The sequence below is a fragment of the Vanellus vanellus genome (assembly GCF_965231255.1).
Source record: "Vanellus vanellus genome assembly, chromosome: 1".
In the NCBI taxonomy this organism is placed as follows: domain Eukaryota; kingdom Metazoa; phylum Chordata; class Aves; order Charadriiformes; family Charadriidae; genus Vanellus; species Vanellus vanellus.
In genome coordinates this window covers 134,224,385-134,240,187 of record NC_138905.1, presented here as the reverse complement: position 1 = coordinate 134,240,187, position 15,803 = coordinate 134,224,385, and the positions used below count along the sequence as shown (strand labels likewise).

At 39.1% G+C, this 15,803-nt stretch overlaps 1 protein-coding gene across 4 annotated transcripts in view; it reads left to right on the top strand.

Annotated features, from left to right (window-relative positions):
• CNKSR2 (connector enhancer of kinase suppressor of Ras 2) overlaps window positions 1–15,803 on the top strand; it is a gene marked incomplete at its 5' end in the record, with an annotated part of 219,304 nt that overhangs the window by 44,439 nt on the left and 159,062 nt on the right. For all 4 annotated transcript variants that reach the window (XM_082491745.1, XM_082491744.1, XM_082491743.1 and 1 more), the window contains one exon: window positions 5,160–5,362. In XM_082491745.1, the coding sequence (XP_082347871.1) occupies window positions 5,160–5,362 (203 nt within the window). The remainder of the gene's footprint in view (window positions 1–5,159; window positions 5,363–15,803) is intronic.

Here is a 15,803-nt window from a genome sequence, read left to right as displayed (position 1 = left end):
TAAATATGGAAGGTAAAAGTGCTGAAAAATAGTGAGGAGCAGAATTAAGCTTGCCTGATGTTATCTTAAGTCCATTTCTTAGCAGTCATATGCTATTCTTACCTAGAACTCCTGCATTTGGTCTGTGAATAAGTGGAAAAAGACTTTTAAAAAAGTTGCATTAGAGAGAAAACTTACGATTTCATCCTTGTGATTGTTATCCATATTGCTTAGAGATATCAGGCATAACTGAGAAGTTACATTTCTTTATACAAAGTTTACTATACACTGCACATAATTTATTAGACAGTACAGCTTTCTAGACTATAATATTTGTCTTTTGAAAAGGTTGCTATTTTTTTCCTTCTTTAAAAAATAATGTTTGTGTGTGCTGACTAACATTTGCCGAAGGAAAATAAACCTTCACCTTCTGTAGTTTATACGGTTTATACTTCTCCAGAGGGGCTGCAGAAATAAATCGATATAAGTCTGCTCTGCCTGCCTGGAGAAACTGTTTTTATTTTCCTTTTGCCCCCAAGCACCAGTGTTACAGTAGTATCTTTAGTTCCCATCTTGTGTCTCTTCAGTAAGAGTTAGCACTGGTTGCTGCATGCCTTTTGCTCCGCATGTTTTCCAGCAGCTTTCTGGGCTGAAGAGAAGAAATAGTTATTTAGGGAGGTAGGCAGAGGGGCCATATACTCATTTCTGTCTTGGGTTGTTTGTAGGAGTCAAACTATGTCATTGAACTTGATGTGGCCTTTGTGCTTGGAGATGTAGAGGCATTCACGGCTGCATGAAAGTTGTGATCAAGACATCTGTTCTAAGGGATTTCTGGATTTGTCAATGGGACTGTGGCTATGTCTGTATTGCATATTGCGGCGTGTTTAGATCCGGACTTCTTTTGGTAACTGAGCTTGGCTCTTTTAGTTAGCTGAGACATCTTTGCGTTTGCAACAAGCAGCACAAGAATAGCCTAAACGAAAGCTCTCAGCAGCTTCTAGACACCCTGTCTGAGCCAACAGAGATAGTTAGCACTATATAAGTTAGGAACACTTTACTTTTTAACCTGTGCTAGCAGTGTAAGGTGTGCTTCCCTGCCAGCAAGGGTTAAGTGAATTTAACACAGGGAAGAGATGAAATGAGCTCTGAAATTTTTTTTTTTTTTTCAGTTGGGGAAAGCAGGGGGGAAAACTAGTGAACATTGATCAAGCTAATCCAAGAAAATTTCACTTTACTTCCAAAGTTTGGTTACTGAAATCTCTTCCTACCCTGTGGTGCTGGTGCAAAGATGGGCTGGCAGAGGGACTAGGCTGGCTCTCCTCACCAACAAAAAAAGCAAAACTCACCAGTGGCGATTAGAGCTGCTGCTTGTCAGCGTGTGAAGAAAAGAGCTACAATTCATCACTCACACTGTCATGTGAAGCCACAGAAAAGTAATTAGCAGGTAAAATGTCTATTAATAGCTCCCACCACCTTTAGTTTGAACACCTGCTGTCAAGCTATTGCTCTGTGTAGCTTAGCTTCATCAAGTTCTTGTTTTGTGATTGCCAGAAGAGACTCCATTAGAGCCATTTCTGTTGAGGCGGGGTGTCTCTGAAGAGTCTTTTGCTCCGTGGTCTCTCGTGGAGAAAGCAGACGCGTAGACCTGCTTCGTTTCTCATAATGTCTACAAGCGTGCAGAGATTTCTTTGTGGTGCTTTCAGTGACTGTGAATTTATTTTGGCAAATGAAAGCATAACTTACGTTAGTGCTGGCTAAATGCAGAGTAGGGGAAAACAAAGAATTGTCTCCTTTGCCTGCAATTATCTTCTTACGGTGCTTGAAAATAAATGCAGTGCATTTCTAAGAAAACCATATTGTTAATAGTATATTATTGCATATAAAGTATGATTAAACTTGGCAGTTACTATTTGAGCAAGCTTGTTTCCAATATTAGAACATGCAACTCTGGTCGTTTTTAATGTGGGCTGGAAATATTAGTGATAAACAAAGTGGGGATTTTGTTAGCTTGGCTGCTGTGTTAGGATCCTTCCACTTGAAGGCTTTGATAAACACATGCCCAAAAATATATTTTACCTGAAATCTATCTCTGTATTTTCCATCCCTGACTTTATCTGCCTCATATTACAGGTGGAGGCTTTCTCAAAATCAGTGCCGTTCCTCGTGTAAGGCTGAATTTTATATGTAGCTCAGGCGTTACGTGTCCCTCAGTTTTATGTTAAAGAACACACACACATTTGATGAATATGGATGAAAATAGACTTTGTACCCATTAATGTTGTCTCTTCCTTTCCACACATCTGACAGTGAAAAGAGACATCTGAAAAATCTGCGTCTGTAGGTGGCTGTCACCTGAAATGTTAACAAGAGGCCACTAAGCTTTTATAAGGAGCTGATTTTCTAAAGAAGCGTATACATAAATTCACCCTATTTTCTTGTGTAGAATGAATTTTTGAGTATAGTTTTGCTCGGACTGCAGTGTTCAACATTGCAGGCTTGCTTTTTGCTGGTGCTTTGCTTTCTGGTGGGAGCAGGGAGGCCTGTACGTGTCCCACCGGGGTTCCTGCTGCGGTGGGCACAGCTGCTACCTGGCACCCGCCTCCGGAAGCGGATGAGGTACAGATGAGGTGATGAAGTAAGGAATGGAGAAGGAGGTGAAATAGTTTAGGATTGTTGAGGAGGAGCGCTGGGATCCGGTCAGGGCCCCCCAGCTGTGGGGCCCTGTGCGTGGCCTGGATGGGAAGTGAGCGGTTGCCCGGGCTCCTTCCCCCCCCCACCCCTGCCTTGGTTTGAAAGTGAGCACGGTATTTGGACAATTGCGCTTAGCTTCTTAGTTAACAGTCTCCTGAATCAAGAAGTTCGATGTTTCAGTGAACCCGTGAGGAGCCCTGTGTCCAGGTGGCAGTTTGCGCTCATTCCCTCTCCATGTGTGTGGGAGGTGAGCGCCATGTTGTGCGGGTGTGCTGGGGCTCGCTTGTGGTGGGGTCTTGGGTTGGCTGATCTGTAAGACGTTTGCTGTGACATATCTTTCATTTGTTTCTTCCCCCTATTAATTCTGCCAAAATGAGCTAGATGCTCAAGAAGCAGAATGAAAGAAGAACAAACCTGGTATTTTTTTCCAGCATACTCCTACTCAGTCCTCAATCTCCATCTTGCTGTTTCAACCACAGCAATCACAGAAAAAAACATTTATTTTTATCTGATGCTTATCTCTTTAATTTGGACTGATTTAATAAGTCATTAGTTATGAGCTGTTTAGCTGCATAATAAAGTATGTTTTACTTTTCCTTCCCAATTTGTTGTTTTCATCTTGTAATTTTTTTTTATTTATAACCTAACTCTATCTGTTGCGTAGTTGCTATTGAATATTTACATGGTGGAAACATCACTGCCCAAACATACTGAATGTGGGAACTGAATGTGGTGGCAGAGGACGACACCTATGCATAAACTGTGGAGTTGAGAAACATGCCCACAAGACCTTCCTTGCCCAAAATATGATCACAGATGTTACAGTAGTGTTTTTTTAAAGCGCAACCTTAGCATATGGTCACTTCTCCCTTAAGCTGTGTCTCCAAGTGCATCCTCTGCTGCGGAAAGATGGCCGCTGTTTTAGCGGCTCCCTCATGAAGTGAATTTGGTTTACAAGCATGAAGAGGAGGCTGGCTGGGAGATGGCAGACAAGCTGTGTGCTGAAGTCTCTTCTTTCTGTGGTGATCTCTTGTTTGCTTCAGAGTGGACATTGTGGGAGAGCTGGGGCTAGCTTCAGCGTAATGTTCCTGCAGTCCCTGTGTAATTAAAGAGGAGATTAAGTTCATTTAGTAGACAGTTTGGATTAGGAGCATGAAAACTGCTGTAAATAATCACACCATCATCTCCTCGCTCCCACCTCCCCCCCGCATATCCTATAGTAAAAAGGCAAAGCTAAATAGGTAAATAAGATTCATCAGGCTTAAATTAGCACTGGCAAATATATCCCTCTCCCATCTCTTCACCTTGTGGATGGATTTGTATGGGCATCAAATTGGGGGCCTGAGAGGAGAGCTGATGAGGACAGGAGGTGTCGTTAGGAAGCAGATTTTTCTGTGTGCAGCTGAGGAGCTTTCTGCATCCTACTTCACCATCATTTGTGGTAGGAAATGGTCCACCTTTGATAGTAAGTAGCCCTTTCCATTGTCAACTGAACAAGTTGTGAGCACCTCATGTTATAAACCTGTGATGTGGTTAGGGCAAGGAGCACCTTCAGAAGTCCCATCTTTCTCTTACAGGAATAATAAGCTCAAATCTATGTAATTGCTTATTCCTTTACAACGGCAAAATAAGATCTCTTTTGAAATAACTGTTATTATTTGCATTTGTGAGGAAAACAAATTTATTGCAGAAATAACAAATAGCTGATTGTACTATATTGTATTGTAATTGAACATTAAATTAGGGCATTCTCTAGTACTGTTTCAGCAACATTTGTATATTTGAAGGATTTTCAAGTACTGTTTGTTAATATTTCTGCATAATTATTTCTGTCTCTGCTGCACAGCTGAGGAACATAAGTTTAAGGGATTGGCTCTTAAATGGAAGCAAAGTTTACAACTTGACTTTAAAAGGGCAACATAGACATTGAGCAGAGTATCACTGTGTTCTCTGGTCTGTGATTCTGGTGGTCCTTTACTGCAAACAAGAATGAAAATAAGGTAGTGAACATGCTTCCTTCACTTAAACCAACAAAAGCAATTTGGTGTCACACTGTGTCCATACTGCATACTTCTGCTAGTTGGAAACCCTCTTGCCTAATGTGATCTTAGGAATTGGTGTGAGTATGGACATGAGGGACTGACCCCTGACTGTCAGATCTTCTGAGAGAACTGTCTGATCTACTGAGAGTGATGTACTCTTTTGAAAATCAGTCTTCCAGACTAGGTTTTTCCTTCATTTTGAGATGTTTTTCTCAGTGCACTTAAAACCAGCTAAAAGATCACTCATAATTTTGCTCTTCTTTTGTTCTATTTTTATGCACTTTAGAAACAGAACATGCCATACATTTAAAAACTAATGAGTGGGTGTATTTCTACCTTAATTATTAGGAATGGTTTAAGTTTTGAAGCAGAAGAGCAGTCTTGCTGTTCTCGGTACTTCATGTTCAGCTGCAAAACTAACTTTTCTTTGTCTTTTTTTCAATGCAGAACTATGGCTTGGAAACAGAAAATCTAAAAACTCTTTCTCACAAACTGAATGCATCTGCCAAAAATCTGCAGAACTTCATCACTGGGAGGAGAAGGAGCGGTCACTATGATGGAAGGACCAGCCGCAAATTACCGAATGATTTTCTGACGTCAGTAGTGGATCTGATTGGAGCAGCTAAAAGTCTGCTGGCTTGGTTGGACAGGTAAAATCTCTCAAATATGTCACAGGTAACCAGATCATGCACATGCACAAACCCCAGCTTCTTTGCAAAATGTAGTTCAGGCATTGAAATGGAAGCAGAATTCATTTACAAATTCTGAGAGGAAGTTAGTAGCAATTTTGTCTTAAGTCAGTATGCAATTCAGATAACCTTTCAGTACAATACTTATAAATGCACTGCAACACTATGCATGTCTGGAAATACAATATAGTAGCAGGATGACATCATTAGGTTATATATGTATTTTATTATTAATATAGAACAACACTTTGACCTGCATAACTCAGATTCATTGCTCTCATAGTATCACATTCACAAAACTGTGATCGTACCTCTCATCAAATAGGTGACAATATATAGCTTCAGTGTGTGTGTAAACATGCATGTTGCATTCTAGGTGTTTTTAAACGGCAGTGAAATACCTCTCAAACTGTAGATGCAATTGGAACTGTCTTATACTTCTACCTCTATTACCTAGGAAGTAATAGGGCCAGGACTTAAGTGCTCTCCTTTACCATATCTGTAGTGACATTTTTCTAGCGATGACAAGTGTAATATGCAGGTATTTAAGACAATCATTGAAACTCCTGAACTGGTTGAATTTAGTCTATCTGTATGTCTTTATAAAATGCATCACAGTGCATTTTTATCAGAAAAAAATAAAATGCTTATCTGGATTGAAAGGTGTATCTTACTTTGTATCCAGCAGCTGAAGTTTTGTTCAGAGTATGATCTTTGTGTAATTCTTAAAATTCAGCAAAATTATTTGGATTTACTGCTGTGGGTTTTGTTGTGTTTCATTGTCCTGAGGAAAACTGGCTTCTGTCTCATAAATGGTTTCCATATGAAAGGTTTAGGTGAGGCATGAATCTTTTCTATTTCTTAAGCTGAACTGCAAACTCTTTCTTTTTTCAATAGACTGCATCTATCATTGCTTCTTGTTTTCACTCCCCTTTCTAGCCTTTCCCCAAGTTTCAAAACCAGAGTACCTAAAGTTGAGCTCCGAAACTTCTATTTAGATGTTTAGCATTAGATGCACAGAGAAGCAATACAGTCTTGTGGAAAGAGCTTAGTATTGAGACTTGAAAAATTGAGAATATACTTTTAGCTCTCTCTAGCCTGTTGTTGTTACTTGGAAGACCTGTAGGCTTCACTTTTTCTCCCTGCAAATCGCTTTTGGCAGACAACAGCATATTCTGGGCTTTAAAACAGAAGGAACAGTAGAAAACAATGTTCTTTTGCGTAGGCACATCACTGTTTACCACTTCTTTCTATTTAGAAATAACCTTGATTGTTTTCTCATTGGAATTGTGGCTAATGGATAAAGACTGTTAGTTACAGAGTTGAGGGTTTGGGTTGGTTGGGTTTTTTTTTGCATAAAATATTCTGGTATTATAAAACAAACTTTCACATATATATGCGTTTACCACATTGAAAAACAATGTGTTTCTGGCATCTTAATATGAATTTAGTAGTTGAACTTCACGAAGTTGTTGTTGATGCTGGGAAACATCTGCATCTAAGCATTAATATGTCACTGTAGTACTGTGCACTACGCCCAGATTATGCACTTTTAATATTAAAAGAAAAACCCAGTCTGTAAAATTTGCTTGTTGCTCAGAAGTGCGTTAAGAATTACTTCTTAGTAAAATGATATTTATAAAGGCAGCCATACTGTATTTATCAGGAATAACTCTGTTAGCAAGTTTTAGTGTTGGTGGGGGAAGATCTCAGAAATGATTTCTGAAAACATGCATATCAAATCTACTCCCAGTAAAATGCAAAATGACTTTTGCATTTATCTGAAATGATAGCTGATCAGACCCAGAAGTTCCAAAAAATTAAAAATGAGTCAGCCATGGTGGTAGCCCACTTTAGCAATGCTGTCTTTCGTGTCCAGATAAGACTTCCTAGAAGTGATATTTTCATTTCATTCAGATTCCTGGGAAGTTCCTTTTGAAGATCTGTGTAGCTTAAACACATGGTTCTCGCAAATGTTTTCTGTAACATTTGAAGACTTTTCTGATTTATAAGTGTGTGGGTATTTTGGTTAGGTTTGTTCTTCCTTCTTTGTGAAACACCCAAATTAGGATGAATGCCAATGACAGCATTTTTCTCAGAAAGTGGGAACATCTGGAGATCAATAGGATTCTGCTTATTATACTCCTTCTAAGAAGCCATTGGGGCCACTAGGGGGAGATAGAAATATTATAAAAATAAAGTATTTAAAGTCAGGAACATTGATTTAATTTTATTCTGCACAGCAGTTACTATTAAATCTGGGCCCCGAATCTTTTTTGATTGGTTTCTAACACTGGTTCCATCTCTGAGGTGCAAGAGAGGGGAGGGCAAACCATTAGGAGGAATAAAGTAGCTATTAGGGTTATCAACCCCATTGTAAGACCCATACTAGGCTATCCCTGTGCAGTGTTTTTCAGGTCACGTCTGGAAAAAGTGACTAGCAGCAGCTCCAACTTGCATAGAAATGCAATGATGTGGTTTTTATGTGTAGGGAGTGGTGATGATTCTATACAACTTGTGCTTCACTTGCTGCTCTAGCAAGCTCTCTTTTTACGATGTTTCTTTAGGACACTTACAATTTATAAGGACCTCGTTAAGCCAAGCACAATTATCAAAAGGAGCGCGAGAACTGTGATTTGTGGAGTTACTTTCATTGTGGCTCTTGCAGTGCCACTGTACAGGGCTGATCCAAGGACGCTTTTTGTTCCAGGTCTCTGCCTGGAGCAGTCCTACTTCCAGATGTATGCCAGAGCTTTTAGTTTTACTGAAAATTAGGGTAGCTTTTATTGCCGAGCTTTAAAAGTCTTCTAATTTACTTTCATTTAGGAACTGGAAAACTTATTAGAGAATTCTAGGTATTTTCAGAAGAGGTTGGCTGATGGTTTTGAGGAGCTTGAAATACGTCTCCAATAACATCCTGTAAGAAACTGTCACCACACTAATAGATTATGTCCTTAAACTTTTTAGATTAATTTTAACTTCCTGTTACTTTCTATCCTCTCTTACAGAAGACTTAAAAAATGTTTTAGCTTGGTAATGTTTTATTTCACACTCTTTCCCTAATCTTCAAATTCTTCCAGGCCAATTTGCTGATGAGAATGGTGCTTTCTTGAAAAACCATAAGAGTCTTTTGTGAAAGTATGGTGCATTTCCACTTGGCGCATAATGTAGCTCTTGGGCCAGTGGAAAACCACACTTTAGGCTATAGCAACAAACTACTTACCTGATGTTCAAAGCAGCTTTGCATCGAAATGTCTCCAGTTATACTTCACAGGAATTAGACAATAATATCTACAGTCATGCGGGTGTTCTAGATTTCCAGTTAGATCATTGGTGTTCTTTCAGTCTTTATTCCTGTGATTCATGAAAGTTGTATGCTTTGTAATACCAATGTATACCACCTTTCTGAATCCTGCTTCTTCTCTGATGTGTCAGGTTCCTGGAAATTCTTCTGCCTTTTACAGGGCTGACGCACTCTGTCCTGGTTCCGGCGGGGATGGGGTTAATTTCGTCTCGGAGCCGGCAGGGGAGGCAGGTATTCCATACCACGTGACCCATGCCCGGGCTATAAGAGGAGCTAGCCGGGGATGGGAGAGCAGTCGCCGCTCGGGGGTGGGCTGCGGTGGCACAGGGCCGGTTGGTGAGCGGTGGTACTGCGATCGCGTCGTTATATGCCTTTATCAGTGTTGTTTTTCTCTTCCCTTTTCCTGTTCTGTGAAACTGCCCTATAGGAACTGAAAAGCAATAAATCATAGGGAGCCCAGAAAACTCTTCTGAGCTCCAAGTTTAGAGCATTTAGCAATGCTTATAACTAACTTGCTCTCTGGTTAAGATACAGCCAGCTCTTCTAGTGTACTCGCATCTGATTCCTTTTATACTAATTTGCTACTACCTATTGGTTGTACAACTGAAATTGTGATGAGTCCTGAGTGAAGGGTGCACAGATTCATCCAATACTTTTTCTCTCAGAACTTAACAAATCATCTCACAGACAGAAGGTTGATTTTTAAAAGAAGTTGGCATAACATTGAGTATTGAGTTTGTCTCCTAATGAGTCAGAGGCTGCTGCAAAGTGAAGGCAGCCTTGGGAGCAAAAGCATCTTTTATGCCTCCTTTAAGCACCCCGCTTTCCCCTTTCAAGTCCCACTGTACATCATGTGTTTTTCTTTCATGGGACAGCTAGTTTTAACAGGTAGTCTTAACTGGAAAGAAGTGAATGCTCTTTGTGCAGGAGGAAGGATCCTGAAGGAACCTGACCTGGGGTGACATTTAGTGGCAGCTGCATGAGCTCTGTCTCTTCCATCTTGTCTCCTTGGTCTGCTAGCATATAGCTTATTTACATCCCTTGCTTCTGCTGGTGCCATCTTCCATGTTGCTCTTGTTTTGGTACGTTGTCTTCATTCATCTCCACCACTGTCGTCTTTGCCAACCAGACACCCTGGAAATCTGTAGTTCATGCTGACTACAGTAAGCAAGAAAAAAATTCTTAATTGTGGATCTGGGCTTCTTGCTCCTGCCTACTCTGTAGTGCTTGGGCCCTGTCATCTGAATCAAGGACTCTTCAAACTGTGTATCTTGTGCAGTATCAAGAGGAATGTTTTAGATCTTGGCAAATAGTAACAATATCTGTATAAACTATAAATGTGGACTTAAAGACTAGGAGTGAGGAAGGGGTGGTTGTTCTTAGGGCTTTAACTGAGTCTTCATTAAAGACACCACTAAGGTAAAGCAGTAGTTTATTTTTCAGTTAAGAATTTAAGAAGGCATAATCAACTTCCCATGAGACAACTACTACAACATTTTGCGTCTGTTGTTGTGTCACAGATTTTAATGGTCGTGAATTAGGATTTGTCAGGGAACACTGCATTTTTTTTTTTTAAGTATAGTGTTTGACTCAGCCATCTGTGTGGGCAGTGATTCAATATGTATTTCACAGCAACTCTCCTGTATCCCTTGTTTTTCACCCTAGCACCATTCCCTTTTTGGAAATAAAAAAAAACCTTAAACTGTTGCTGCATATTACACTGAGATCTAAGTAGAAGGAACAAAGAGAGCTTGTGGAGATAGATTTTTGTATTCAAGACTTTCACTGCTGTGGCCAGAGAAAAGCTAGCAGGCTGACAAATGTGCACCAGTCTGATTAATTTACCACTGCTGTCTGGATACATGATACATGAACAAAATAGAACAAGGAGGTGAACAAAAAGCCCAATTGTAAGTAGAAATTGTTGGGCATATAAAAGATATGGGTGAAATTGCTGACAGGAGTAACAAAATGTAAAATTTCAGAGTAAAAAGGCCATTCTGGCAAGTCTAGGTCTGCTTTTAGGGCCGTTTGCAAAGTGGTGGGGTGTAATCCTTTGACTTCTAACCCCAGGTGGGCAAGTCATTTTGACATGGGTTTAAATGTGCTAATATTCTTCAAAGCACTTATATGTATACATAAATCCTATTAAGTAAGGCTAAAATTTGTGCATAAAATTAAGGACATTTGAATGCTTCAGTGGTTAAGTCTGGACAGCAGAATAGGACCACCAAGCCTCACTGTGGGCTGTGTAAATTTTTCTGGCGATGCTCTGTTGTTTGCAGAGAAGTGCAGCCTGCAGTGATGTAAACACTTTTGTTTATGTATGAACAATTCTAGGTGTTCAGCTTCAGCGCACCCTTTAAGCCTGCTTTGTATGAAAGCACTGTGGTAGCAGAATGCATTCCCCACTCAAAAATGGATCTCCCTCTTTTCACCATGGTGACATACACAATGCATACGTTTTCTTCCATTGTAGGTAAAATGTTGTCAGCTGGATTTCTTTGTTTGTTGTTTTCGGTGAATGAGCCTTGGTGTTGTTTATGGTGTGACTATTTTGTAGTTTTAAGTAAAGAGGAGCATTCATTGGGAAAATTATGCTTGGATGTTTGCAAGCCTGTAACTTCTTACTTACAAAGAAAGTGTTACTGGTTTAGAGTCTCCTTTATGAAAGACTTCATACAGTCCTGTTAGCTGTGCTTGGTTATTGCTTGTCCTGACAGGGTAGATGAGGTTTGCACACAAGATGGTTGAGGAAAACAAATGAAACCCCAAACAAAAAGAAAACAAAGAGTTTAGCGATTCTTTGCTCACCACACAAATAATGCACTTTCTGTCAATTGACTTTCAGTCTTAAACGTGTGAATCTTATGTTTCCTTCATGCATTTACCTTTATGCTCGTTTGAATGGTATGCCAAACCTGTCAGTAAGTGCTGCCTAAGAATGCTATGGTACTTAACCGTATTGTGCTACTGGAACAGATGTAAATGTTTAACAGACCACTCATTTAAAGAATTCCTTTATCCAGTGTGAATTTTACTGCCTTCTTCCTTGACATAAAGCAGTTCCATTAGAAATACAAATAAAATGTTTATTTCATGAAAGCCTAAAACTATGAGTCTTAGATGGATTTGGCAAAAAATATATGCAACAATATTGTACATTTGGATTTTTATTTGAGCTTAATGTGTTACCTTTGAAGAGTATTACTGATTTGGTTACCTATTTTGGACTATTATGTTTAATCAAGCCGCTTTGAGGACATTTTCCCTTGTTAGAATGCTAAAACAAGTAGGATACTGGTTTTAAACCCCTTGCAAAGTCTGTTGTTATAAAATAGCTCAGTACTACAACTAGCGGTGAAACATGATTAATTTTGGGGCAATGCTTTTACTAACAGCAGTCTGGATTTGTCTAAAGTGTAACTTTTAAAAGTGAAATAGTTATTTCTATGTATCATATTCTCCTAACCAAATGTTATATGAAGAAGATGGATGAGGAGGCTAAAACATACGAGCCCAAAAATGTTGATTATGTAGAAATACCAAGTATATGCATCTCCTTCACAATACACATCTTCTTGTAATTGTTTGGGAATGATTTTCCTTCATGTGCAATCAGTAATTGTGAGTATTAATAGCTGTTGAGTTGTATTATTTCTTAGTTCTGTGAGGGAATTAGCTGTGCTATATTGATGTAGCTGTTTTTTCTACCAATCCTTTAGGGTGGCTTAATTAATTAGTGTTAGGTAATATATTTTTTTTTTTCATTCTGAAAGATGCTGATACTGCTAAAAATCTTAATCAGGTCTCAATTCATAAAAGTGTATACATGTAAGCATGTGTTACAGCCTGCATTACACATGTACAAATTTATGTTTCAGAGCTGTTTTATTATTTATCTCAAACATGGGTTTAAAAAAAACGTGGAAAGAACTAAAAGAACCAGTAGCTTTGTCATGCCTGGTGTTAGGGAAACTTTATTTCCTATTGATTCGGGTCTTGAAGTTGATTGACTTTAATGTTTTGGGGTTTTTTTGTTTTTTTGTTTTAAAAAAAGCACCAATTGTAAGGTGGTTTTTCTCTATGAATGAAGTATTTAGAAGCTCTTCATCTCACTGGAATCTGTGGTGTCTAATAAGGTGCAGGCTCACAATGTGGGTTCACACAGTGGAAAAATTAAGAGGCTCCCACTTTTCTAGCTACATGCGTGATTACAAAACCTGTATGAACTTAATTATTCTTGAAACCTATTACCCACCCATTTGTGAAACTGGTTTGAAACTGGCTAATGGCTTCAAATGTTGGAAAGGAGAAGGCAGGAGAAAAGGTGAGAACAAGGGCAAAAGCACCCTGCACGCGTGTGCAGAAGCATTGATGTGATTGCATAAGTGTTCTTTCCTTAAGATATCAGGTGTAGAAGGAGTAGACAAAGAATGGAAAGTGGAAACCAGCAGAGGTCTGGAAGAGGAAATGAATGGAAAAGGCGTGTAGTCAGGTAGGCGTGCTGTGGAGCTACAAAGCTGTTTTCATGTGGGTGTTGCAAAGGAAGAGAATCACAGGGAGGTTTTGAAGGAAGAACAAAAATTACAAGAGAAACTGAGTAAAAACGGTTCCACGAATAGGCAAATGTATGTTGGAAAAGGTCTTGGAAATGACTGAGAGAGGTGAGACAATGGGACACTGAAGTCAATATCACAGCAGGAAGTGGGGCAGCATATGGCCCCAGTCCCAGGCAGATCTTTAGTTCTTGTTTAACTTAAAAAGCACTGAATTGGACAGCACATGCATTGAAAATTGCAGTTGGTCTTAGGGACTGTGCTTCACTGGAGCCATAGGAGGTATCTGAGACTTGATGACCCAAGGGGCTGCTAAAGATGTGGCTTTGAAAGAAAAGAGTAGAATTGGAAGCTGATAGAAGTGGCACAGCCAAGCCAAGGAAATAATTTTTTAAAAGTAGAGGAGAAGTGGTCTAATTAAACAAGGGATTCCTTTTACTTGCTATGTTCCTGATGCCTTGAGAAGGAAAGTGTTTTAGCAGCCAATTGAAAAGCTATAGTGTATGTAAGCTTTATTTGCATTTTATACATATAGTTTCATCTGTTCACAGTCAGTAATATTGTGCTGTATTAAAATTACAATCAGCCAATGTATTGTCTATGAAGAGGTTTTTTGTCAGATTGGTGTTTCACACTGTATCTTTTATGAAATCCAATCAGTGATCCTACAATGACACTTTTGTTGCTATTTTGGTTGAAATTGCTGGCATGTTGTTACACTAAGTCTTGCTGGACTTTCACTGTTGAAGTTGAGACTTAAGATGTAATACTAAGACACATTTCCTTTGGTAGTAAATACTTAAAGAGGTCCTTACCATTTCCTCAGCTGCTTATGCAGTACTGGCTGTATAGTTGAGCATGCAGGTTGCCTCCAGGGAGTTGGTCTGAACTGGGGAGAAGGAGGAAAGGGAATTGCAATTTTACTGGTCCAATTTGCAGCAATACTCCAGGCATTGACAGAAACTGATGTGAGGGAGTCGATTTATAAACTACAAAGACCTACAAAGGAGGCATGGCTTGAGGACCCCTTGCGTTTTCTGCAGGAGCGAAGTCCACATAACATGGACCTGTCTCCTTACCTTTCCAAGTTGTGAAGCACTTTTCAAAATATGACATATTAGTTACTGATTTTTAGTGGTCTTTTCCTTCCTGCTGGCACCCTTGCTGCCTGTTTCACATGCTGTTTACAGTGAATCTTCACTGTGTAAACTTCAATTTAACAAAGATGAGTAATGTCTCAGTCCCTCTGCCTGTTCTTTAATGTTAACAAAGTTTATTTGGGGCATTTCTAACGATCTTCACTAAGAGCGATGACGGTAAAAATGTCATTATTTTCCTTATGAACCGTGAAAACAAACTAAATTGTAAAAGTATGAGGGTAGATGATACAGTATTAGAAGCCAAAGCCTACCATGCAATTTTGTTTAGAGACATGCTGGAGGCCTTGAAATGTCAAATAGATTCCAGTTGTGTAATTTGAGGATCAAATTGTATTAACATCCATACTTAAAGTAAAATAATACCATTTGCTGGCTTGATTCCATTCATCTTCAATAAAAGTAAGTTCATAAATGAACATAACCTTTTTAAATCAAGGTTTCAGGTAGATTTCAGAACCTCAACAGTTACAATTTTGAAAGGAAAAACATCAATGTTTTTGTACATCTTGGCTAATATACTTTTTAAAACACAATTATGGTTCATAACCAAGCAGTTCAGTTACCTTTTATCCTTTAATATGCTCACGTCTCCTGAACTTCAGTAATAATCTCTGTGTGTGTCCGTGGGTAGGCCTGCTGTAGTGTGTACGGTTGACATGTACTGCAAAAAACTTGGACTTTGAATTGTGATTATATGTCTGTGTCAAATAGCTTTTGTAAGGCACCTTTTGGAACCTACCCACATGCTGTCTACTAAGTCCTCGCTCTTGCTTTTATGTTTCTTAAACTCTACCTAGCTTCCAATTTCTGAACTTTTATTTTAAAAAGAATGTACTGCTTTTTTTCCCTCAAAAGTACAGGCAGAAAGTATATGTTGCTGTGTGATGTATTACATCAAATTAAAGCTGCTAGACTTGAGTATGCACCTCCAAGTTCATTCTGTCTTATGAACTGTCAAGGCTGAACTGGGAGCCCTGGAGAAGAATGAGAGCGTTAGAAGAAGCAGGTGGAGATAGGGGTGTTCACATGGTTTTATTAATGGACAGTTCCAAATCTGCCTGCACTATAATTTCAGTAATTCTGCATATGGAAAAGAAATTTAGAAACCTACTAAGAACCGGTCAAACTATATTTGTAGTTATCATTTAGACATGCTTATAGCACAGGTCTTTGTGCTGGAAACTTGTCTCTAGTCTTAAATGAGGAAAGTATAATACCAACCAATGCTGTAAAACTCTTAAAGGTATATATGAATATGTATAATCTAAAAAGTGACGAGAGGAGGCAGTTGGGGAAGGGAGTAGTCATCCAGCTTAATTTAAAGGCAACCACGCTTAAAGTATTGTTTAGAGATCTTGGCCCATTACATGGTATATTGT